The sequence below is a fragment of the Stegodyphus dumicola genome, chromosome 4 (assembly GCF_044657685.1).
Source record: "Stegodyphus dumicola isolate Sdum_Otavi_A_Nest chromosome 4, ASM4465768v1".
NCBI lineage: Eukaryota > Metazoa > Arthropoda > Arachnida > Araneae > Eresidae > Stegodyphus > Stegodyphus dumicola.
The window spans coordinates 110,287,208-110,313,393 of record NC_140771.1 but is presented as its reverse complement, the minus strand read 5'-3'; the positions used below and the strand labels follow the sequence as shown (position 1 = coordinate 110,313,393).

Here is a 26,186-nt window from a genome sequence, read left to right as displayed (position 1 = left end):
TAGAAAAATTTCACACTGAAAATGAATACAAAACAAAATATTATCAGATAAGAAAATTTAAAATGTGTAAAACGTGAAGAAAACTTAAAAAATTGGAAATGATTTTGTGAATGTAAGAGTTTCGGTAAGTGTTTTTTCAATTTTTAAGTTTGATTTTGATTTATGTTTTACACATTTTAATTTTTCTTATCTGATATTGTACTTTGCTTATCTGATTTCACACTTTGTAATTGATTGAAATTGGGGATCAATTTATTTTACGTTTACTTTTCAGTAAAAAGTCTAGGTGATTCAGAAATCGTTCTTTTCAGGCATAATTTAGTGAAACGATTAATGGATGAAAGCATGATAAACAATGCAGAAAATCAATCCAAATCAACTAACCAATAATAAAGCTCAAAACATTAGAAAAATTTCACACTGAAAATGAATAGAAAACAAAATATTTGCAACTTAAAAGCGTGAAATCAGATAAGCAAAGTACAATATCAGATAAGAAAATGTAAAATGTGTAAAACGTGAAGAAAACTTAAAATATTGGAAATGATTTTGTGAATGTAAGAGTTTCGGTAAGTGTTTTTTCAATTTTTAAGTTTGATTTATGTTTTACACATTGTACTTTGCTTATCTGATTTCACACTTTGTAATTGCAAATATTTTGTTTTGTATTCATTTCCAGCGTGAAATTTTTCTAATGTTTTGAGTTTTATTATTGGTTAGTTGATTTGGTTTGATTTTCTGCATTGTTTATCATGCTTTCATCCATTAACCGTTTCACTAAATTATGACAGAAATTTCTGAATCACCTTGACCTTTTTTACTAAAGTATAAACGTAAAAAAAATTTATCCCCAGTTTCATTCAAAACAAGTCTAATCAAAAGTCTTCCAATCACATTTAAAAAATTATCTTAAACTGCAAGCTTGCCTTGCTTCGGCCCATCATTAGGGATATATGTCAATCCCTGGGTGTTCGTCCTCAGAATTGAGGTGGAACTGCACAGTTAGTGCAGCAGGGCTATATGACCAATGGTGAAATTCTTCACATTCACTTCTACCTGTACATCTACTAAGCTGTTTAGTTAGCCCTCATGTATTTGCTGTAATTGATTAAATACAGAAAAATTGAGAAATATAGATTTAATTTTAATTTTTGACACATACAATTTTTCCATGCACAGCACAGGGCTTAAAAAAATAAGTTAAATAAAACATTAAATATTACATGCATTAGTAAAAGAAACAAGAACAAAGAACAGAGGTCTATACTTCGCAAAAATAGGTAAATTCACTGTCACATCAAGCTGTTTTAAATCATTCTGCAGACATAATCTAAGGCAGTTGAAGGTAGGACAGGAAACAAGTAAATGTTTCTCATGTTAGTGCTTTTTTCGAACATTTGTGATAAGTTACTTGATCTTAGATTGAAACAAAACAGGTAACTTCCAAATTTACAATGTCCACATAAAAACTGAGTTAAGAAGAAAGACTCAGAATGCAGTCTATGGTTAATAGAAGGAAAGAACTTTCTGGCTTTCTGGTGCACCGAGCATTACAAGATGATATAAATATATACTTCATTCTGCTTAGGATACAAGTTTCGTATAATAAAAGGACTTCCAGTAACTTTTAGGAATGCTAATATGGATGGGTACATTTTAAGCTAAAAGATTAGTTCTTCCATTTCTGTAGGTTCCATGATAATCACACAAATAAGCAAAACGAATATCAATTTCTCTGTTTGTAAGTGAACTAGCAGGAAAAAGAGTTTCAATTACTAGTTTGTTCCTGCACGTAATATTTTCAAAAGCTAGAGAGAAGAAAGGAGGATACAGCCCCATTATCCTTGATCCACTTGATGACAAAGTTAAATACCAAGAAGTTCTGCTTGAAAAACTGGGCATTCGTTTCAAATATGGTGCTTAAAATAGCAAACCTCAGATTGATTTTCAGAAGTAATAAGTGCTAGACTGACCTTATTGTTCATTTTACTGCCATCTGTAAAACAAAACATATAAAAGCACTTTCAGTATGTAAGGTGTATTTTAGTTTTATAACAGTTATTTTAATTTTGAAACCCTTTCCTTTCAATTCCTTTTTCCACTTACAACTCCCTACCAGAATGAGTTTTTAGAATTGTGTTGGATGTAAATGAGTTAGAAGAAGTATAAGGAAGGTTCAACTAACTACGATAGAGATTGCTAGGAGTCCTTAGTGGCACATGTTTGCTTTCTGACTTCTGTTACGCTCGGTCGTGTTATACGTGCCAATTAATATTCGTTGGATAGTTTAATTTAGAGCCCAACTATGTTAGATAATTGCGTCAAGCTTCAGCTAAGTCTTGTTTAAGTAATTATAGTTTAGTTTCTCATTCTGTGTTAAAGCCTGAGTAGAGGCTTCCCTGTAAGCCCGAGAAGGGGCTGACTGTTATTCGTATTTGAGTGAATAAAAGGTGAATTTAACCCTTCTCGAGCCTATGCCTTAATTGTTTGAACTCAGCGACAAGTCGCTGTGTAGTTCACTAGGTTCCTCGATGTTTCATCTTAGACAAGGATTTAGAAACCTTACAAGTAGTCTCTTTGTAATTGCAGAAATTTATAGGCTGTAAAATAGCTAAACGGAATATCGGGAAGGGTACATTTCCGTTAATCATCCAATGTGTTATACAAGATCCCAACCTTGAATGTGTGGCAATGAACCCAAGCTACAAAGTGTAAGGTCAGTATAACTCGAGCCATGCATAGAACTGAAAGTAGATCTGCGATTTTCACTAATTAGAAACAAATGATTCGCATTCGTAATATCTCCAAGCTTTGTTCCTCTACCATTAGTAATAGGAAGATGTCAAACCCCTGATTTGCGATTCGAATCTATAGTTTTATTATGATTACGAATAGATAATAACAGCAGAGTTTACAACTTCTGCTTCAGAATCTGGTTCAGGCAAGAATCAGTAAACTGTATGTTTACTATGATTAGAAAGCCAGGAACAATACTTTTATAAAAGTATGGTTCCTGAATTCAATGATTTATCATTGTCATTTGTATCCAAGTAAAAAATTAGTTGCTGAGTGGTTCATTTTGGCTTGTGTAAATTAATTTTTACTAAAGGAATTGGTGAATTGATGGACTTAATCCATACTAAATTTTGAAGCCACAAGATTCATCATAAAAATATGACGAGCAAGTTCCAGAAACGGCTGATTTACATCAACTTTCTTAGTCGCATTTTAGGTTTTTCTATTGAATCTTATGCAGTTAACACACATTTTCACTTCATTTTTTTTAATCCCATTTTGAGCTCTAATGCTGAAAGCAACAATAACAAGCCAAGGAATTTCTGCAATCAAGACTTCTGTGATAGCCTAAGCATTTAAAACACATATTTAAAGCAACAAAATCTTCAACTTTACACATATGCCACATCACTTTAATACACCCAAAATTTAATATACACTTGTGCACAGCAGGATGAACTTCAATAACTACACCTCTTTCATGTTGAAACTTTTAGTAAAGCAAACTTTAATGTCTTTCCAATATTCTTCAGACATAGTAATTTCACGAATATATTCTTCAATAGTTTTTTGGAAGTTCATCATCAGTAATGCTATTTGGCATATTTTTAAGTAAGGTTATAGGATATTTTCACTTTGTAATAGAGGGATTCAAAATTGTGACTGCATTGTTAGTTGAATCTTCCTGCAAAGTGGAAAACAGTTTTTCTTTGCTTATATGCCAAAATGCATTTTACCATTACTTTATTGTTATTAATAATTCTAATATAGCCAATCCTAATTTTATGTTTTCAAGGATCGCTTTCATCTTTAAGAAACTTTTTAACCTAATGAGATATGCAGTTTTGTGTGCCTACAATAATACAGCAGTCTGAATCAATCTGATTTGGTGCAACAGATGGCATTAGCATAAGATTTTGTTTGTGTGACAGAATTCAGTAAGCTTTCTGTACAAGCTTCATGGAAATTCAAATATTTAGCATGCTCAACATGTCATGTAATCAAAATTTTAATCTCTCCAAAAAGTTTCTCGGCTTCATCACAAATTTGATCCCTGGTGCATTTGGATTCAGTAGCTGATTCTAATTTCTGAATTTCATTGACCAGAGCTGTATAGAACTCATTATCACCACAATCCACCCTTTTCAAATACAGATTTGTACCAAATACACGAAAGGGAATATAACCTTTGACGTATTCCTCTCAGTATCTTTCCATCTTGACTGTTATAACTTTCATTTCCTAATGTAGGATGAGGATGATTTGTTTTACAGATATAATGCCTTTTAAATCAAATGTTAAACTGAAGTTTTCTGTTATAAGATTTAAATACTTAACTACTCTGTTTTGTTACAAGATTTAAACACTAAAAGGAATGGCAGGAATTAATTGTAAAATATTCCACATGTAAAACTATTTTAAATTCCTTTTTTATTATTCTTAGTTGCTATATTTGTGTCAACTTGTAAACTTTTCCAGAACTGTATGTGAAAGTCTACCATCATGCCAAAACACAAGCTTGAAGAAAGTTCGTCCAATGAAACTAGTGGGGCATATTCCGAGGATTGCTGCCTAGACAGTTTGCCGAGTAGTAGTGATGTGGATAGAGATGACACTAGCAACAGTAGCAGTAAATCTGAACTTAGTTCTGAAGTTCCTATTACAAGCATAAATCATACAGCTGAGGAAACATCTGACATTGAGGAACCACCCAAGAAACGAACAAAAAAGAAAAATGTTTGTTTTACAAATGTGACGGTGTACTACTTTCCAAGAACTCAAGGATTTACGTGTGTTCCAAGTCAAGGAGGATCTACTCTCGGTAATTTATTCATTTTTATTTCTATGAGAATATTATTCAACTATTATTTTTGTTCTAAGTAAAGGAAGGCTGGTTTAAAAAACGTTCAAAATTTTATAAACTAGTTCCTTGATAATATTTTGAATTATATTTAAGGGCAGTTACAGTATAGCAATTAATTTGATTATAGACAATATTATGGTAAAGAAAAAAATAATTTTTTGTGAGCATTTCTATGGAGAGATGCAATAAATGGGCCTTTGAATGAGAAATTTAACTTTTTATTTGTATTAAATTCTTTTTTGTCTTGTAAACATTGTAGAGATATTAGATATGAGCAGCGACCTCGCCGGGAATCGAACCAAGGACCTCTGGAATACACGCCCAGTATGCAGACCACCACACCATGAAGGCTTGCTAAGAAGGCAGGAGAAATACCTTATATTTTCCTTTTAAAGGGTGACTGGAGTTTTTAGGGGACCGAATCTCCAAATCCTGGGTGTGGAGAATCATCATCCACCACCCCTTTAGTTCGGGCGCCACTGTAGAGACATTAGGTATATTTTTGGAAGCAAGAGAGATGAAAAATGAGCAATGCACTCACTGGGAATTGAACCGTGGACCTCTGGAATACATGCCTAGCATGCAGATCACCACATTAAGAAGGCGGGAGAAATACCTTATAACGTGTTACACATTAAGTGAATATTTAATGAAGCTTCTTTATGTATGTTAGTATTAGAATAAAAGAGTAATTAAACCAAGGTAATGTTGTAGAAGGTAAATTGTTGTAGAATAGCTTATTGTAGTATATAAGAAGGTCTTGTATGTAATGGTGGTCTGTGTAAACTTTATTATGTAACACTCACTCCTTACATTTTTTCATAGAAATAATTTAGATACTAACTTAATGTATGTTTGGATGCTTAGTTATTCAAGGCTTTTCAGTGTAATGGCTGCTGAGAATATGTATTTTTTAGAAGATGGCTCTGATATTTGAACAGTTTATCACCAAAAAAGAACCTATCCAATAGAGCCTCAGGTGAATTCAGCTTGCCTCAGATTCCACTTAACCAAACCCACTAATTTTTTAGTTCTCTTGAAAATCGAGGGGAAAAATTTAGTATGAAATGAAAAGTGCCTCAAGGATTATGATAACATCATCAGGGCTATCCTGGAATATCTGAATAACTAAGGATAGATTATGAGTGTTTATCAATGAGTTCATCATCAAGACCATGGGCATTTATGTTGAAAAGTAATGAATCCAGGACAAAGTCCAAAATCTGGATGTCCAATAACTGGAGTGATTTATTATCTGGAATTCCCAAAGTTAAAAACAAATCTTTCCTTTTGAATCATCCTGCATGTTGTTTTGGCTATAAGCTCTTGCAGGCCAGTGAATCACATTTCCCAGGATTTATATGGTCCTTAAAATGTTTGGATTTTTTCAAAACGATTTTTATGCTTCAAAATCTCTTATTTTGACCAAAATTTGCGAAGGTTAGGTTATTTAATTACGGCAAAGCCTCGGGGGCTATCTGCCTAAGGGGAGGGATGCCTTCAAGGAGGACTTTCTTAGGGGAACTGGCTCCTATACACGTTACACATGGGGAAAACCATGAAAACACACCACCCCATTCACGGGATTCGAACCTCGGACCGAACTACCAGTGTTCAGCAACTGTACCGCTCAGCCGTTGGTGGGCCTTAAATTTGCGAAGAGTCATTAATTTTGTTCATCTGACATTTCCATTCTTAATCTGTGACTGCCATTCCAAATGTGAATTAACATTTAGAATAAATATAAGATTCAAACCACGTTACTTTACCATCATGAGCAGAACCATTACAAACTTAACATTTTAAGCAATGAAAAATATCAGAAGGAAATTTTTGAGAGTCCTGATTCACACAGTGTTTCAAAACAGATGTTATCCACAAAATATTGTGTATCTGCAGTGAACAAATGTCTTGGTTTGACCTTGCTTTTATGTCCATGCTTTAACTTACTGTGATGAAAATGCCTCAGTGTCATTTACTGTGATAAAAATGCTTCAGTGCCTCAATCAATGCCTTAGTGTATGCGCAGTACACCACAACTGTCGAGAAATGGGGCTAAATTTGAAAGTGGAGAGTTTTTAGGAATCGACTTACCATTTTTAATGTTTTGTAATTCTAAGTTGAACTCAATGTTTTGCTCATGTTTTATCCAGTCTATTTCAGCATTTTGAAGTTCTTCTGCTGTGAGGGGACCTGCAATCGTTTGTCGTTTTTGAAGTTTATTAACAAACCGTTTAACTAGTGCAGTTAATCTTAGTACTTTTAACAAACAACTATATTTCCTTAAATCTAAAATAAATTTCGAATTTTCTACCAAACAGTTATTTTGCACTGTACTTTCAAATTCTTTTTTTTAGCTCTAAGTCTTCGTCTATAGATTTTAAGTTCTCTCTTTCAGTAGGCCAGTATTCAGGTGATTGGCTTAGCCATGGTGGACCGTACCACCAAAGCTGGTTTACTGCAGAAATTCCTCTGGATAAGATATCTGCAGGGTTATCCTGACCAGGGCAATGAGCCCAATTATTGGTATCTGATAAAGATTGAATTTCTTCTATTCTATTTTTTAAGAAAGTTTTGTATTTGCTAGCTTGTTTCTTAATCCAACATAACGTAATCATCGAGTCAGTCCAAAAATAACTAGAAGTATTAAATGTAAGACATTTACTTACTTGATGGACTAATCTTGCGGACAATAAAACTCCCATTAATTCCAGTCTTGGTAATGTAAGACCTTTCAGAGGAGCTACACGACTGTTAGAACAAATAAAACTGATACTTATCTTCCCATCTTCAGATATAGCTCTTAAATAGAACACAGTTCCATAGGCTAAAAGAGATGAATCTGAAAAAGAATGAATTTCAAATGAAATAAATTTACAGTTAAAATTTGAAAAATAACATCTAGGAATCTGGGGATCTTTTAAGTGTTCGACTTCACTGCACCACAACTGCCAATTGTGATCCAGTGACGATGGAAGTTTTTCATCCTAGTCGATGTCATGACTCCACAGTTCTTGTAGAATGCACTTCAGCTTTATGATGAAAGGTACAAGAAATCCAATAGGATCATAAATGCGACCCACTACTCGAAGAATAAACCTTTTCAAAGCAGTTCCGTTCTTGACAAACTTTGATAATTCTTTTACGTTGAAATATATACTGTCCACATCTGGATCCCAAACTAGACCCAACACCTTGAATGGTGAGTCAAGTCCCGTACTTGAGCTCTTTTCCTCATCGATGTCGAACTCAGCATCTTTCCACAGCTTACGCAGTTCCATGGAATTGGTTTTCCATTTTCGTAATATCATGTCACATCTTTTGAGAATTTCTACACTTTCAGTCGTAATTTTCAAAGCCGCTTGCAAGTCTTCTTCGCCTCCAATCAAATCGTCGACATAAAACCATTCTGATAGTAATTTGCAAGTATCAGGAAATTCTTGTTTACATTTATCAAAATGATATTTCAGAGTTGCAGCTAATAAATATGGACTTGGTTTTAGTTTAAATGAAACTCTACTAAAGTTCATTTCTTGATATGAATTAGAACCCATATCATCAGTCCAAAAGAATCTAGTAAATTTTCTATCACTAGGCTCGATCAAAATTTGTAGATATGCTTGCTTTATATCCGCTGTGAAGGCGATTGTATTTTGTCGAAACTTTAAAATCATTTAAAATAGATTTGGATACAAGTTTAGTCCTTTAAATAAACAGTCATTAGTTGAAAGTTGTCCTCCTTCATGAGAAGAACCATCAAACACGATTCGAAGTCGACTAGTAGATTTGTCCACGCAAATGACCGCGTAGTGGGGTAAGTAGAATGACTGCTCAGAATATGACGCTTCAATATCTAACGACAAATTCTCAATGATACCGTCCTTATGATAATCATCAATTACCGTTTTATAATCCTCATAAAAAGCTGTATCATTTCTAAATTTCTTAACCAGACCATCGAAACGTTTCCGAGCCACTTCTCTATTATTTGCTAATTTCTCCTGCATACCTGGTTTCCATGGCAACTTTACACAATACCTTCCATCTACGAATCCAACAGAATTATTAAATTCATCAAGTATCTCCTGTTCCACTAAAGTCACCACTAAAGCCACTCCGCTTCCTTGTTTTCAATACCTAAACTTTCCAGTTCCCAGAAATGCCAGAGTTCAGCTGACACGGTGCTTTGATCACCCAAAACTAAGTTTACAGCAGCCGTTTTACTCATATCACCACAATTTCCCTGCAAGGACCATCCAAGTTCTGTGTTTACAGCTACCAAAGACGTATTTAACCTTTCAAAACCTTTTGTCAAATTCCAATAAAAATCTATACCTATTAACAAGGAAATTTCATTATCATCTGACACTTGATTATATCCCCACGTTAAAGTTAATCCCTTGGCTTCCATTTCAGCTCTTGTACTCTCATTCGGCAAATTAATCGCAGCCCTCGAAATTTCATCTGTTTCCAATGCCTGTATTACGACTTCTTTTCCATCTAAAATATTTCGCAATCTCACTTCAACTCTGCGACATGTTTGCAACCAAGGATCCTGTGCTCCAAATGAATAAATCTTTAATGTTTCTGACCCTAGACATTTTAATCCCAACTTCATAGAAACTTTTTTTTTTTAATAAAACTCTTTTCACTACCTTTATCAAACATTGCAATAACTATACCTGACGATTTCTGATCAACAATTTCTGTCCTAACACACTGCAATAAAATCACATTCCTATCATTTACAACTGAATTCAAAATAGTAGGCTGAATTTCCATTTCCTTTAGTTTTTCTTCTTCCGGTTTTGAATTAGATTTACACTTGCTAAAATTTTCAAATTTGAAACAGCTTTGGCATGTCTACCAAAGCAGAATGAACACTGTTTAGCATTACGTTTTTTCACAAAACAGTTTGTGTTACAACATAACAGACATCTCCATTCCTTAATTAATTTATCCCTTTTTTGCTGTACAGTCATGTTTTCACATTCAGTCTTACAGTGACCTTGACCACAGAATAAACAAACTTGGGAAGTTTTCGCCATAAATTCTGTTACTGAGGTGTGTTGATTATTATGACTCGGAGGGAAGTTTCGTTTCTGATTTCGAAAATTGTTTTGTTTGTGTTGGTTAGAATGAAAATTATTATATGATGATACATTATTAGAATTAATACGGAATGCCTTTTCTCTTGCACTAATAGCATTATGTAAAAACTTCAATTCCTGTAAATCATGACAATTATTTATATTTTGCTTAGAAAATTTAAGAGTCAATTCTACTGACAGATTTTTTAGTATTATGTTAGTCAGTATTGTTGTGTATGTTTCCGATTTGACATTTAATTCCTCTAAATATCTAATTTGAGTTTGGGCTTCAAAATAAAGGTTACGAAGAGCCTGAATGTTGGAAGCATTTTTTACAGGTGCCAGATTTAATAAATTTGACAAGTGAGCATTTATTAAAATGTCTCTTTGGCCAAATGTTTCAGAAATTAACAGCCTGTTTATAATTTTCTGGAGTGATTGAGAATCCTTTAATGCTAGCTAAGGCTTTACCACCTAATAACGACTTTAAATAGCAAAATTTGTCAACATCAGTTAAATTAGAATTATTATGCACAGAATTCTCAAACTGATTCCAAAAATCTAAATATTCTGAAGGCTCACCATAGAATCGAGGAAGCGAAAGTTTAGGAAGTTTAGTTCTGTTTTCTAAATGCAAAGTTTTATTTTCTACGTGAACATTTTCTGGATTTCCTGTTTGTTCACCTGACTGATATTGAACTTTTCCAATTGATTTAATTTTGTTTTGCAACTTTTCTTTAACTGGTATTATTTTTTCGTTATATTCATCTACTGTGTTAATTTCATCCTTAATTTCTTGTTCTTCTTTCACCAATTCATCAATGTCGCTATTTAGTATGTTAATAATTTCAATTTTACTATTCAACTGTTCTAAATATGAATCACATACATCTATGTCAATATCTGATTCATTCAAATATCTGTTTATCTTTTCTACTAACTTTAAAGTTTTTTCACGATGTGTGTCACGCTTAGTTCAAAGTTTTAACAATTTAGCCATTTTCACAGTTTCTAGCAACAGATTTTACCCCTCAAATACTTTAACAATAAATTCTAATTCTAGAATTGTAAGAAAACAAACTGTAATATTCAACAACAAATCACACTTCAAAGCATTAACAACAAATTCTAATTCTAAGAAAACACATTTTCTTACTTGCAAATACATTCGAACTTCCAAATATCAATGCAAACATTCAGTAAATGCGAAACTGAAAGTTGTAAATTTTTACCAAACAAGATCAACGACATCAAACAGCTTTACTACTTCAACAATTACAAAATATTCTATTCAAACAAATTTTCAACAAAACTATTTAGTCACCCCACTATTATGATATTTCCTGGTGACAGCACCACATATTACGAAGCGATTAACGATACGAATGCGAAGTTCGAAAGGTGAGTAATTAGCATTAAGAAATTAGCATTTTCCTCTCCGTGCTTAACTTTTGGAAGTGAGTGTATTTTTCATGCTAAAATGCAGGGTCACAAATAAAATATAAAGGTATGAGAAGATATTTGATGGTGAAGGAGAGAGGTGATGCACAAACACAAGAATGGTGCTGAAGATTAGAAAAACGATTTTAATCATAAATAATTACACTTATTTCTCAAAAGAGTTATTGTAACACTCAACTGCGATGAAGGGATTGGTGAATACCAAATGTATAGCATATAGCTGGAGCACCAGTGAGACCTTCTCGCCAGGTTCTGAAAAATGTGATATCCAGATAGTTTGGGGGAAAAAAATAAATAAAAAGGCTCACAAAACATCCAGATAATTCTTTGTGTTGTTGGAAATGAGCTGTTCCATCATGTTAGAACACACATAATACTGCCATGATTGCTGGAATTCCAGATCCTTAGAATTACATGTTTAATAATAATAATAATAATAAAACTGGAAAAATATGTAACAAGGTACAAAGAAAGAAGCTAGAAATAGGCACTAGTGAAAAATAATATCTTCAAATACTGTCTTTTCTTTTTCTCTCTTTCTTTTCTTCTTTTTTAAATGTTTAATTTCAGGAATAAATATTTTCATTGTTTTCAGAGGTCATTGTATGCTATAGAAAATTCACTTCTAGTCAAGTGTTTCTGTTCATAAATGTAATAATAAAAACTTGAGAGTTTAAAGTCTGCTAACTTGGTCTCAAATTACACTACAAAACAGTAGCTTAATTAGAGGTAGTAGCCTAAAAATCTACATTGTATATTTGTGCAAAATAAATCCATGAGTATTGATAAATATAAGAAATGCTTGGAGGGAATGCGTATAACAATTTACAGAGTTGAATTAAGAACCTTTTTGATTCATTAAAGTCTGCTAACTGGGTCTAAAATTGCACTGCAAAACAGTAGTTTAATTAGGAGCAGTATCCTGAAAATCTACTCTGTGTATTGACATAGGATGAATGCTGAAATACTGATAAATTTAAGAAATGCTAGGAGAAACTGGATATAATAATTTACAAAGAAGAATCAAGGATCTTTTAAATAATTCTGAGGATGTATTTTATGTTTCAGTATGAGTATGTATTGGATGTTACAGTATGAGTACAGAAAATGTATTGAATTTGTTACAGTACGAGCTAGTTAACTTTCATTGTTGTGTGTATGAGAATGTAAATAAAATATATGACATTGCCATGTTAAACAGCTGAAAGTAAGAGTTTTCTCATTCTGTAATCAACAGAATGCATCTGCACAAACTGTAAGCCAAGCTGGAATTATGTACATTCAACTTGTACTGACTATAGATAACTTTGAAGACCATGGATTTCTATTAAAATGTTGCTGCATTTTGATGTGGCATTTGAAATTTGTCAGTAATCTCTAGATTCATTGTATTATATATGTATATTTATATATATATGTGCGAAAGATGCCAAAGGGAGAAAAGGGTACACATATACATTAGATCTATATTATATATAGATAGAAAGTGATGAAAAGAGCTAATGCATGTTATCTTATATGAATGAATGAGATTGTAACTATTAAATTTTATAATTGTTATATATTTTTAAAATGTATGTATATTATTTTAGGTATGGATCAGAAACATAGCCAAATGAAAATGTTTTCACTCCTTGAGCATGCTGAGGAACAAAAGAGGGTTCATCGTGAGCTAATCAATCATCAAAGGAGATTAGCCAAATATCAGTCTTCTACATCTGATTCAGATGATAGTGAAGATATCAGTGATGTTTCAGAGTCAGAACTTGAAGCTGACAGCTGTTACTTTTTGCAGCCAGTTCCTATACGACAGAGAAGAGCTCTTCTTCGTGCATCAGGTGTTCAGAAGATTGATTCTTTGGAAAAAGAAGAATGTCGGGATATAAGGTCATCTCGGGAATTTTGTGGATGTGAATGCAAAATTTATTGTGATCCTGACACATGTACATGTAGTCAAGCTGGCATTAAATGTCAAGTGGATCGCTTTTCTTTTCCATGTGGATGCAGCCGGGATGGATGTGGAAATACCGCTGGACGGATTGAATTCAACCCACTAAGGGTGCGCACTCATTTCATTCATACTCTTATGAGGCTTGAACTAGAAAAGAAACACGAACAGCAGTTGATATGTAAGTCAGAAGCAAGTAACTTTTCTGTTTCTTCTTTGTCAACTTGTGACACATGCAGCTCACTTTCCTCTGCTTCTGCTGCATTTACTTCATGTGTTCCATCCCCATCATATTTATCAATGACATCTACCTCTTCCATAGAAAGTAATAGTTGCATTGTTAACAGTCCATTAAAAGAGCAAGTATCAGCATTTATGGCCATTAGTGAATCTGAAAAGAAAGCTTCAAACGAAATATATGCTTCTCCTTTCAGTCCACAAGAAAGTTCATATTCAGAAAATTCAGACTATTCAAGTGATGATTTAGATTCAGATATGGATCCTTCTTCAAATAATTCATCTCTTCAAAGACCTCTTCAGCCATCTTTGACAGACAGTGTTACACAAACCCATGACTCCACTCCAAAGTTTTTAAACCATTTTAATAAATCTTGTGCTCATAATAGTGATCTAGGAATGAGGTGTTATTATTCTGCGGACAATGCATTTTCATCAATTGTGCAGGAAGATAGTCATTTTTGTAATGGCAGCTCTGAAAATCAGTTTTCTAATGGGAATTCAATCAGTTCATTAGAAAGGAATAGTTTTAGAGATTCACTACCTAGGCAGCAAGATTTTGAGCAGCAGCATGTGCATTCATCTATGAAGGAACGTTCACATGAGTATATCCGTCAGCCTACATCACAGAAACCAGCAGACACTGCAGTGGAGGAAGAGCAGTGTTACACTGACTTGAGTTCTGTCATTCCCGGGACCAAAATGGAACTATTTAATGGGCTCCTGAATTCTAAAGTTCAGGATGTTACTGCCATAAAACCTGTTAACTTAGAATCTGAAAAAGTTTATAGCACTTTAGATACCTGTCCACTTTCATTAGGGAGGGAATCTCAAAAATGCTGCATTTCTCAGCGTATAGAAAATGACAGGAATGATGAACCAGGTGAAAATCTTGGAGAAATTATTAAAAAAACAATTGTTGAAACAGTTTCTGCATGATGGTAAATTACATTAGTTTTTCGACTGTGTATAAGAAATTTTAATTGTTTATTGTTTGCTTAAAACTCTTTGATAGTTATTTAAGGAGCATACAACTTCAAAATTATTATTAATGATTTTTTTTTTAATATCTTTATTCTAAGTAGAAAAAAAAGAAAAAAGTTCAGAAACTATTTTAACTTTTGTATTAAAAATCTATAAGAAAGTAGATATGGAACTAAATAAATTAGTTAAAGTAAGTACACTATAATTTTTTTTTTTTTTTTTTTTTTGTAGTACAAAATCTACACCACTGTTATTAAAATATAACTGTTAATATAGTTTTGTTTTTAAATGTTGTGTGCTCTTTTAAATATTGATTTATTAAAAAACAGCAATTTTTCATACTGTTTCATATTATTTACACCTATATATATATAGAAGGGGGTTTAATTCTTTTATATTTTTTAAATATTTTCTACACTAGCACAATTATACTTTTTGTTATGTTATTATTTATTTTTCAATATACTTTATTTATGTGAACATTTGTTATTTATTATTTGACTATTAGTTTAAATGTTGATTTGATCGTATTTGTAATATAAAAGACAAAAGTAGCATTTTGTTGCATTTCATTTGAACAAAACTGATTACAATGAAAAATAGAATTGTTGTGAAGATGAGAAAGTGTTGATTTTTTTTACAAGTTACACAGTTTCAGTTTTGATTGAGAACTTTACAGAAGAATTATATTTTATGCTATCTAAAATATATACATACTCTTGTTATACATATGCTGTTGCTTGGACATAATTCTTATTATTTTAAAGTTAAAATTTTAATGCTTTTATTATTTTTAATTTAAACCACGTAAATTTCTTTTATGAAAAGGAGAAAATTCTTTTTCAAGTTAATGATAATAAAAAATGCTTAATTTTTGAAATATAATGATAGAGAAATTTTAAAAATTTATTCCATGGAAACCTTTACATTGTTCATTAAGGCTTAGTGCTTAAGAAGGAAATTATTATGCCAGTATTGGTGTTTGATAAGGAAATTATGATGTCAGGCGAGCATATTTATTTCTTGAGTATTTCTTTATATTTTCTGTTCAGCTTGAAATTGCAGTTGTTTGCTTTCAAACAATTTAGAATATTGTACATATGAATTTTAGTATCATAATGGTTTTCCATGGTGACAATGACATTGTTAACCACAGTTTGAGAAATTAAGTTCCACTCCTTCAGCAATGCAGTCTTTGGGGCATTTACATCTTTAGGAGGAGGATGCCTCTGAGCAGCTGCTTTTCCAAAGTAGTCCTGTAAGTTCTCTACCAGATTAAGAGCAGCAGGAGATTTTGCTGGTCACTGTATTTGGTTATTGTCTTCACATTTAAGCAATTCATCAATGAGATTTACTGCATATGAACAAGCATTATCGTCCATAAATAAAAATCTTATTTAGTCAGATCTATATGCATCTCTGAAAAGTCTTATGTAAGGTTCTAAGACCTTATCCCAATTTCTGTGGCTCATCACAGATCTGCTGCCGAAAACGTGTAGTGGTGTATGCTCATCGATTATTATTCCTTCTCGTATCATCACATCTGAATTACTGAAATGGTCGCATTCCATAATATATGGAAGAAGATTTTTCATTCCTGACTTTCTCCATATGTAAACACATTTAAAATCAGATGTTAAACCTCAACTCATCTGTAAAGAGAATGTGTTCAATTCAGTTTTAGTGTTCTTTGCACTGGCTAAAGTCAGGGATAAATAAAAGGGCTAGGTCATTCCTTTGTTCGACTCCTCGCCGACGCGAGTCTCATAGAGGGGAGGAACCGGAAGTACTGACGTATCTCTGTTGCACCTGCTCTGATTTCGCGCCTTTAAAACTGTAGTTTCATTCAGTTGCGAGACGATTTTCTGGAGATCGCATATCCCAAATTAATTTTAATCATACATATTTGTTTTCTAATAATGCAAATATTTAAAATAATTTGTGTATATATAGTTTTAGTCAGTTTTCCTTTTAAATTCTATATTTAAAGTATCCTTTATGAAATATGGCTTCTTGTGCTGTAGCAACGTGCCGTAACACTTATAGAAATACGAAAGGAAGAGATATTGTATTTCATGCTTTCCCCAAGGACAATTTGCTTTTGACGAAAGAATGGATACATAAATGTCGAAGACAGGATTCTATTAATGTGAAAAAAGCAAGAATTTGCAGCGAACATTTTTTGTGCAGTGATTATGAAGATGACATGAGAAATCGCTTGCTTGGATTGCCGCAAAAGAAACTGTTCAAATGCAATGCTGTGCCGAAAGTAAATTTATCGTGTGCAGTAAACAAAATAACACCAAGAAATCGGAGACATTTGAAAAACTAATGCAGAGTGCTTTTGAAAGACTACATGAATTAAGCCCAAAGAAAATTTATTTTGAGGCCGAGAACGAAATTGAAGCTGACAATAATAAATCAAATGTGAATGATTTTGAAATAAAACTCACAAGTGACAATGCCCTATGTGACAATATCCCTGAGTGCCCTAAGTGTAAAGATAAACAAGAATGTATTGATAATTTGAAGAACAAAATAATATCCTTAGAAAATTGTAATAAAATATTGAAAAATAGAGAAAAGAAAGATTTTAGAATGTTTGCTCAGCGACAAAGAAGGTGGACGACATTTAGAAAGAAATTTGTATCGGAAATTCAGAAATTAAAATCCCAAACGGCGAAATTTAGGAAAAAACAGAACAGATCGGAGAATTTGGAAAAACGTCTAAAGCATATTTTTACAAAGACGCAGATTAATGCATTGCTAGAAAAGAAGGAAAAAATCCGGTGGACTAGTGAAGATATTTCATGTTGCATTGTCATAAGAGCTCTGTCATCTAAAAGCTACGATTTTTGGAAAGAAAAAATGGAAATTCCTTTACCTAGCACTAGCACATTAAAGAGATGGTGCGCTAAATTTTCATGTAGTCCAGGAATTCAGAGTGATGTTCTTGCTGTAATGAAGGAAAGATGCCAATATTTGAATTCTGTAGAAAAAATATGCATTCTCAGTTTCGACGAAATGCACATAGATTCTAAACTCTGCTATGACTCTAAACTGGACCAAAATCGGTCTTTTTCAAAAAGTGCAGTTTGTTTTAATCAGAGGTCTCATTTCGCAGTGGAAACAACCAATATTTTTTTATTTTAACACTCCAATGAAGAAAGAACTTCTTTTTTCACTCATAAGACATATTCAATCATCTAGAGTAGAAGTGAAAGCAATAGTGTCTGATTTAAGAGGATCTACTACTTTGTGGAAAGAGTTACAGATTTCGATTAATAGTTCTCATTTTCCAAATCCAGTATTCCAAATGAAAAAAATATGGGTTTTTGCAGATTTAGCGCACTGTCTCAAATTACTGAGTGTTGGTGTATTTAATTATGACAAAGCACACTAGGGCTATCTGCCTAAGGGGAAGGATGCCTTCGTGGAGGACTTTCTAAGGGAAAATGGCTCTTATACACGTTACACATGGGAAAAACCACGAAAACGCCCATGCAGCCAGCCCGTTCGCGGGATTCGAACCTCGGACTGAACTACCAGTGTTCAGCGACTTTACCGCTCGGCCTCTGGTGGGCTCAAATTACTGAGAAACCACTTTTTAGATAAAGGATTTGTTTTAGAAGATGGAACTGTTTTAAATGTTTCTATTATTAAAGAGAATTAAATTGTGTCACAAACTAAAACCAAATTATTTAATGGTCAAGGGAAACGAGAGACAAAAAGTAAGTATATATAATATGTTTTGATTTGAAATATTTCTAGATTGCATTTTAGAAGTTAATAGTGTAAAGCATATTTCAAATGAGAACTAATTCTGTTAAGTTATTGTTACAGTTATTTTTATTGTATCCTCTGTTATTATTGATTCGATTTTGTGCTAGCTTAGCATTCTGGATAAAATATTTATAAAGTATAATATTAAAGTAATTGGCATAAATATTTATAAAGTATAATATTAAAGTAACTGCCCCCTTAACCCCCACTTTTGAAAAATTAAATAATTATTTTAGGTACTGTGAATAAAATTGTTTTGTCTAAATTAAGATAACAATCTTACATATATTTATTTAAATGAAATATTGATGTAAGCCTAAGTTACAAAATTATGTTAAAAAAATATATGTTATTATAATGAATCGGGAGAAAAATATGCTAATGTAAAATTTACAATTAGGCTGAAACTCAAACTTAGATTAGCAGAAATTTTGCCATATATAACCATACACGTATATATAATTATGCCAATTTTAAGGTTATTTTTTTGATTAATTTTAAATAGCTGTTATTATAGTTATCTTAGCAGTAGTACAGTTCTCTTAGTTAACATGCAGATAAAGAAATGATTAGAAACAAACAGGCATTTAAAGGAAAAAAAAAAAAAAAAAAAATCCCTGCAAATAAAAAAAGGAACTTTATGCTAAGAGTAGTGCATTTTATCTATTATTTTAAAATTGAGTAAGTACTATTGAATTTTTTAATGTTCAGTGTAAAATGCATACTGCAGTAACATTGTCTCTTCTAAATTATAGCTATCTTTCACACACAGCTCATTTTAAACGCTGATTCTTCAAATTTAAAACGTTAATTTCTATGTTGTCAATTGCATCTCCGCGCTCAGTGCCATCATTGCTATGTCATCACTCCTCACTGCCTGTTTCAGGGGGAAACGCTCTATGAGCTAGCCCTTCTCTTTAGTCCTGGGCTAAAGTGATCTCTGTTTTGTTTTGAAGGCAGTAAAACACATAACCTTTGGCTTTCTGGCATAAAGCCTCTTGCATACAGTATTACTATGTTATAGCAGTTCAAGTGTGGCTTCAGACACTGAAGTTAACTGCTGAGAAGTAGATTTACTGTTATGATGGGGAATTATTACTAGATCTCGATCTTGAGGCAGTTATATGTTTATAACCTTGTCCAGACCTTACACAACAGTTCCAGAGTTCTGAAATTGTTCCCATAACATACAGGAAATATTCACACATATCACTGCTTCCGTGAATGTCTGCCATGCTTCGAAATGGCTGATGATTTGTCACCTCATGGATTCTTTGATATTCTCTGTGTGCGAAGTGCTCGATTCATCATTAAATGACGTAACATCTTGATTTGCATGTCAGAAGTCATTTGAATTTTTGATAAGGATTTGATTTAATAATACTTGGCTTGCCTTTCATTTACATTTTCTGCAAAAATGTGTTATGTTTATTGAATATCATTATTTTTGAGTATGTAAAGATAAATTTGTGCATAAGCATACATTAAAAATTTTTTTGTGTGCAAATGTAATGCTGGAAAAAAGGTGTATAAGCAATTCTGATACAATGTCATTGATTGCTGTATACGTGAAAATTTCAGTTCTTTTTTCACCGATTCCTGTATGTGGAACAAACGGTAAAAATATATGAAATACTGGCCACATTAAATCTTTGTAAGAGTGTTATAAAATGCATTAAATTTTATTAAGTGCATAATGTGTAAGTATTGTGATAGCAGGTAAGTAAATAATTAATCACAGCTAAATATTTAAGGGCTATCAATCTTGAGAGAAGTGTGTAATAAAATTTTTATAAGCTCAAACTGAAAGGAGAAAATTTTTATAATCCCAAACTGAAGGTAGTGCAAAAACCTTGCAAACAGTGAAAAGGGTAACAACAATTTTAATGCATTTCATACTAAGAAAAATTTAGTATATTGAATATTTGAAATTAACAAAGGTTGAATAGTTAAAGTTCAACTGACTCATGAGATCTTTATATTAAAAGGTATAACCATTCATAAAATTACATGTCAGTATAAAAGTTTGTAGAATCCAGTAATTTGATGCAAGGGGAGTGGTCAGAAATATTTTTTTTTTCTTTTCTTTTTTCTTTTTGTTGTAATCCATAAAGTTAAATGAGCATCCAGGATCTTCACCATGAGTCATTCTATATTCACATATTTTTTGCAGCATTTTATTTTTGAAAAGTCGTTTCTTTATTAATATTGGATTACTGCTTTTTTATGATGTATAAAAATGCCACAAATTTGCCATCAAGTCACAAATTCATCATTCCTAGAGGAAGACTAAAAGTCAAAATTTTTGGAATCTTAATGATGACAGTATGACTTTTGGCCATATTAACTTCATACCAGTTTTGTCTCCACCAGGGCCAAGAGGTTAAGACTACTGAATAGTAAGAGTTCCACCCAGGTTTAGTCCTAAGCAAAATGAGCTGCCTGCATAATTGCTTTTCGTGGTTTATGTTAATACAAGCCCTTAGAAGTCCTCCATGAAGGCATCTCTTTCCTTAGGCAGATAGCCTCATGTACTTTGCCACATTCGAATAACCTAACCATCGCACCATTAAGTTTCAAAGTAATTGAAAACACCCTAGAAGATGGATTCTCATACCCATTTTTCCCTACCACCAACCTATCAAAAAGGCTTTTGGCTTTTAGAGTTGTTTGTATTGTTTTATTTATTTATTTATTTTAAAGCAGTAAATATGAAAATTAGCTGTGCTTTTGTTGAAATTTGAATCATTGGTCTTCCCATTACTAACTGATTGTGCTACCAGTTATATCATGAGAGCATGCATTGGAAGGTAATAATACCTCAATAGGCTTGATTTTAAGTTCTGTAAAAATACTTGACATTTACAAACAAACATTCATCCTTTCTTGAGATTTTAACCCTTTGTTGCATCATGACCACTCTAGTAGACAAAAGTTTCAATTTGTTTATTCTTCTGTAAATGCCTTAACAGATTCCATTCCTGTGTTTATTCATTCTATATTATTAAAATTTGTCATAGATGTCGATCATAGATGCTCAATAGCATCACTAAGTAAAGCATTGCTATTTGGAAAATGACTGCTACTTCTGTTTCCAAGTAGTACAATTTCTCATAGTAAACATTATATAATATTGCTTACATTTTCTCATACTGCCATTTTTTTATTCATAATTAGTAATTTTAGACATTTTACTTTAAATGTCAGTTTGAGAAAATTGTGGAGTGGGTAGATAAAGATCTACCGAAAAGAGTGAATTGAAACCCAAATGTACTGCTTATCAAGCCAAAACATCACTGGTAATGTTTATGTTTGGCAAAGAATTTCTAGAACATTTGAATCCAGTAGGCACATGTTACAAAATCGTAGCAAAATGAATTCAATCACAATCAATGAAATGAAAGTATTTTGGGGGATCTGTATGTACATGTCAGTTGTAGATTTACCATTTAGAAGATGGTAATTATCACTGCAAACAAGGTAGGGAATGATTTCAAATGCTAAGACTGTAAATCGTTGGGAAGAGATTTGTATGCATGTACGTATATGCATTGTTGTTCACTGTAGTGAACAAACTTGTAGCAATTATTTAAAATGAAATTTGAATAAAATGAATTTTTCTTATTATTACTAAGATTATTTTAAGTAGAAAAAATACAAACATTTTCGTTTAACTTTTTTAGATTATTTGTATGCAACGAAGGGTTAACCTGTGCTTATTGATATGGCTTTTGAATTTGTTAACTGCCATACACCAATCAGGGCAAACCCATATGGCATACATACATGCACACATATTACGGAAAATAAAAAAATATATAAAAACAAAATTCCAATTTTAATTTACTGTAGCTACTTTAATTGCTATTACTCCAATTTTAACTTCTATTTAATTTCATTATTTCGCTTTTTTATCCTAAAAAAAACATGCTCATAATAAATTTCTTTAAACTGTGTCATTGTAAAATTAATCTTTGTCACATGACTCTTATGTAATATTAATGACATAGATACTTATATAATGCTTCAGTTGATAATACTAATATTTCTAAATTGAAATCTAAAATTAGTTAACTGATATTATATCTGCACATTTTTGCTTCAGTTTTCTGTCTTGCCAATTTGCGGCCAATACTTTTCTTGCTTGTTTAAAAAATGTGAAAAGTAGAAAAATTTGTTAAAGAATGGACATGTCTTATGCTGCCTTAGCTCTATATATCTGTGTCATCCGTTATCGTTATCAATATTTTCATTACGTATATCAGTTCGAAATCAATAATTATATTAAACAATCACCATTAAGTTCATTTGCTACATCTGTTTCCCATTTTTTTTTACATGTTTGGGTGTAATATGTAATTTCTTGCAAGTAGTATTTTTTATATATATATATTTTTTTTTATTAAAACAGTAAGTCTTATAATGTGAGAATTTTTTTATGATTTTTTTTATTGATTTATTTTTACTGTGAAACTGAAACGAGTTTAAACTTTGTTCTGTTGAAATATTTGTAAATTTATAAAAAATAGCATTTAAGAAACAAAAGGCCTTTTTGGGTTTTGAATTAAATTCTACATACGCATTCTGTATGATTATAGAAAAAATTTAGGATCTGTATTTCAAGGGATATTGGTTTCTGGTAAAGTTGGAAATAATTATCATTATTTTATGTTATCTTAGTTATTCAGTAATATATTCTTAAACTGATGATGGTGTTTAAGGTAACATAAATTAAAATAAATTTTTCCAAAGATGTGATAAAAATAGGTTTGTACCAGATAAATTTTCACCCTGGGGATGGTATATATACATAACTATAAATTTTAATGTGAACAGAATTAAAAATCAATGATGGCTGCACATTCCTTTCTGCATATTCTCTTCCTATCCAAAATTCCTTTTAGATAATATACGGTTAAAACGTTATTCTTCTTCTAGTACAACACACTAGTGGCTGAGCGGTAAAGTTGTTGTACACTGGTAATTCGGCCCAAGGTTCAAATCCCGCAAACAGGCTACTTGCATGGGTGTTTTTTCCATGTGTAATGTAAGCAAGCCAGTTTCTCATAGAAAGTCCTCCACGAAGGCATCCCTTCCCTTATGCAGATAGCCCTCGAGGCTTTGCTGTAATCACATAAACCAAACCTTCCCCTAGTGTATATAACTGCATAAAAGATCCTTTTTTTATACAGTTTGTACCAGATAAAATTAATGTAGGCTAATATAAGTTGATGTCATATAAACAGAGATATTATTATATATGACGAAGAAGAAATCCACCTTGCGGAGCTAGCCACAGATTTTTCTGATTGTTTACTGTACTGATGTTAATGGTTAGCTGGGTGTACCACAAGAGCACTCAGGAAGAAATCCCTTATATCTCTCCTAGAGAAGGGTATTGAGTTATGATTCAGTTGACCAAATCCAGATGATTAAATATCCCCACCATATTTCTAATTTGGGAGTCATTGTAGCGATTGTGACGTTTTCGGAGCAGGTAGTATGAAAAATCTAATTTGTCCGTAGCATGAACCAAACCTAATTTTACCTTCTGTTTGTTAGGTGGATATGCTAAACTTACATAAAAAATGCCCTCATGGGGAATTCGATAGTTCCATACATACTGAGTATTAACATTTTCTTTAACTTTTCGTATAGACAGATGATGGATATTAATTTATGGTGGTATGAATTTAATAGTGAATAAATTTGTTTTAATTTTGACCTTCCAGTTAAATATATATCCACTTTAACTACTGTTGTATATTGTTGCTCTCAAATATTAATTTTACTGAAATGCTTTCATGTTCTAAATTATGATATGAAGGAATATGCCTCATATACACACATTCTAATCAAAACTGGAAAATTACTGTAATATTTCATCATTTTTTATATCAGATTAATTTTAGAACTGTTGAAGTATTTGCTTAAGTGGCCATTAAATCATTTTTTTAGATTAATAGAATCTTTTCTAGACCATTAATTTGTGCTATGTAATTATGAAGGTAAGGTGAAAAACAACTGAAACAGTTATATTTTAGATATCTGTATTTAAAAATTTTATGTAGCATAATTTGATCAGGAAAACTCATCTTTACAATTAATTCTGTTTTTCTATGAGATATGTATTCAAATTTTTAAGTGTATTTCTAGATGTCATTATATCTTACATATATCTATATAAATGTAATAGAATAATATATATTATAATTGTACATCAGCTATTTAAAATTAGACCGAATCTAACAAACTAAGAATTCATGATAAAATAATGTTTCTAATGCTTAAAGCTGTGTTTTATAATGTATATTTTGTTTTCAAAACAAGGATTATGATGTAATGATTTTAATGAGCACTTTAAATTTAACTACCTCTATTAAAGCATACATTGTCATTAATTTTTTATTGTTGTGTTTATTATCCTCTGTTTCAAGAAATAAAATGGTTTTTTTTTATTGACTTTTTAAATATATTATCTTTTAATATGCTGTGCATATTAATCGTATAATAGGTCAATCTTTTTATGACATGCAGATGCCAGTGTAATGTGATATTTGTATTACTATGATTTTACAGTAAAATGGTGCTAGTTTTATGAACATTTTTGAAAAAGACTTCAATTTTCTTTATTTATATATTGTGGAAAATATCCTGTATCAATAGGTTTTTATCACTTTCTCAGGTATTATGGATATTGCTTGTATATGTAATTTATGCACTATCTTTTAAACTTTTAATTGTGAGTATTTTGTGGTAAAATTCGAGCATAAATGTAACTGAATTGCAGCTTAAAAAAGTGTTAACTGTGAAATTTATTCTGTGGATGCAGGATGTTCCTTAACACATTGTTTCTTTCTGTATGCACTTTTAATTTCTTCTTGATTAGAGCTGGATATTAGAAATAACTTAAATTTTATAGTACTAAAAATTTGTTTTATGTAATTTCACGTAAGTTTCTTTAATTTTTATTCCTTGAAAATAAAAATAGAGGTGAAGCATCTATAGATGATTGTACAGGAAATTTTACTATTAAATAACTTAACAAACCTTGAAGCTTTTACTATGTGGAATGCTTTCTGAGGTTTTATGTATATTTAGCTTACATTTTCTCCATATAGGAAGTAGAGGAAAAATTTCAGCAATTTTTTGACAATTATTTCAAAAAAAAAAAAAAAAAAAAAAAAAAAAAAACCCTGTTATGTATTCAGAAATTCTGACTGTTTTATATGTAGTGTGTCTGATATATTACTTGTTTAATTTTTTTTGAACTAGAAGTCCTCAGATGTATATGATTTGTTCCAGATGTGTGACTGCAAATGCCAAAATTTGTGTTGTAGCACAAGCAAAACATGCCATGTAAGTTGGTATCATGATTGATTGGTTAGGCAATTAATAAATTCATTGTTGTTACTTCTCTATGTAATTTTTCAGTGTGTTTTAGAAATTTTAAGATGTGTAAATATATTCATTAAAATGAAAATAAAACCAGATTGTCAAACATGTTAATTTTACTGTATGGTGCTAAAGTTATTTTGAGCATTTTTAACAGTAAGAAAAATGTGGACTTTTTTTCTTTTAAAATATTTTATTTATAAAACACAAAAAATTAATATAGTGGTCATTTTAATTTTTTAATTTTGCAAGTTAAAAAGGGAACAATTTCATTTTCCATTCCTTTTAATTTCCTAATCAGTAATGCAATGCTGTAAGTTAAAAGATTGTGCAAGCATCTGTCATATTGATTTTTATTGATCTTTAGAGTGTGTCAAAATTTTTTAATGTGGTTGTTGACTGATTATGC

The 26,186-nt window shown here is 31.6% G+C and overlaps 1 protein-coding gene across 6 annotated transcripts in view; it reads left to right on the top strand.

Annotated features, from left to right (window-relative positions):
- Axud1 (AXIN1 up-regulated 1) overlaps window positions 1-25,887 on the top strand; it is a 77,457-nt gene extending 51,570 nt beyond the window's left edge. For all 6 annotated transcript variants that reach the window (XM_035359329.2, XM_035359335.2, XM_035359330.2 and 3 more), the window contains 2 exons: window positions 4,495-4,837; window positions 13,023-25,887. In XM_035359329.2, the coding sequence (XP_035215220.1) occupies window positions 4,519-4,837; window positions 13,023-14,554 (1,851 nt within the window). In that variant the 5' untranslated portion in view covers window positions 4,495-4,518 and the 3' untranslated portion in view covers window positions 14,555-25,887. The remainder of the gene's footprint in view (window positions 1-4,494; window positions 4,838-13,022) is intronic.
- Window positions 25,888-26,186: the final 299 nt, after the last annotated feature.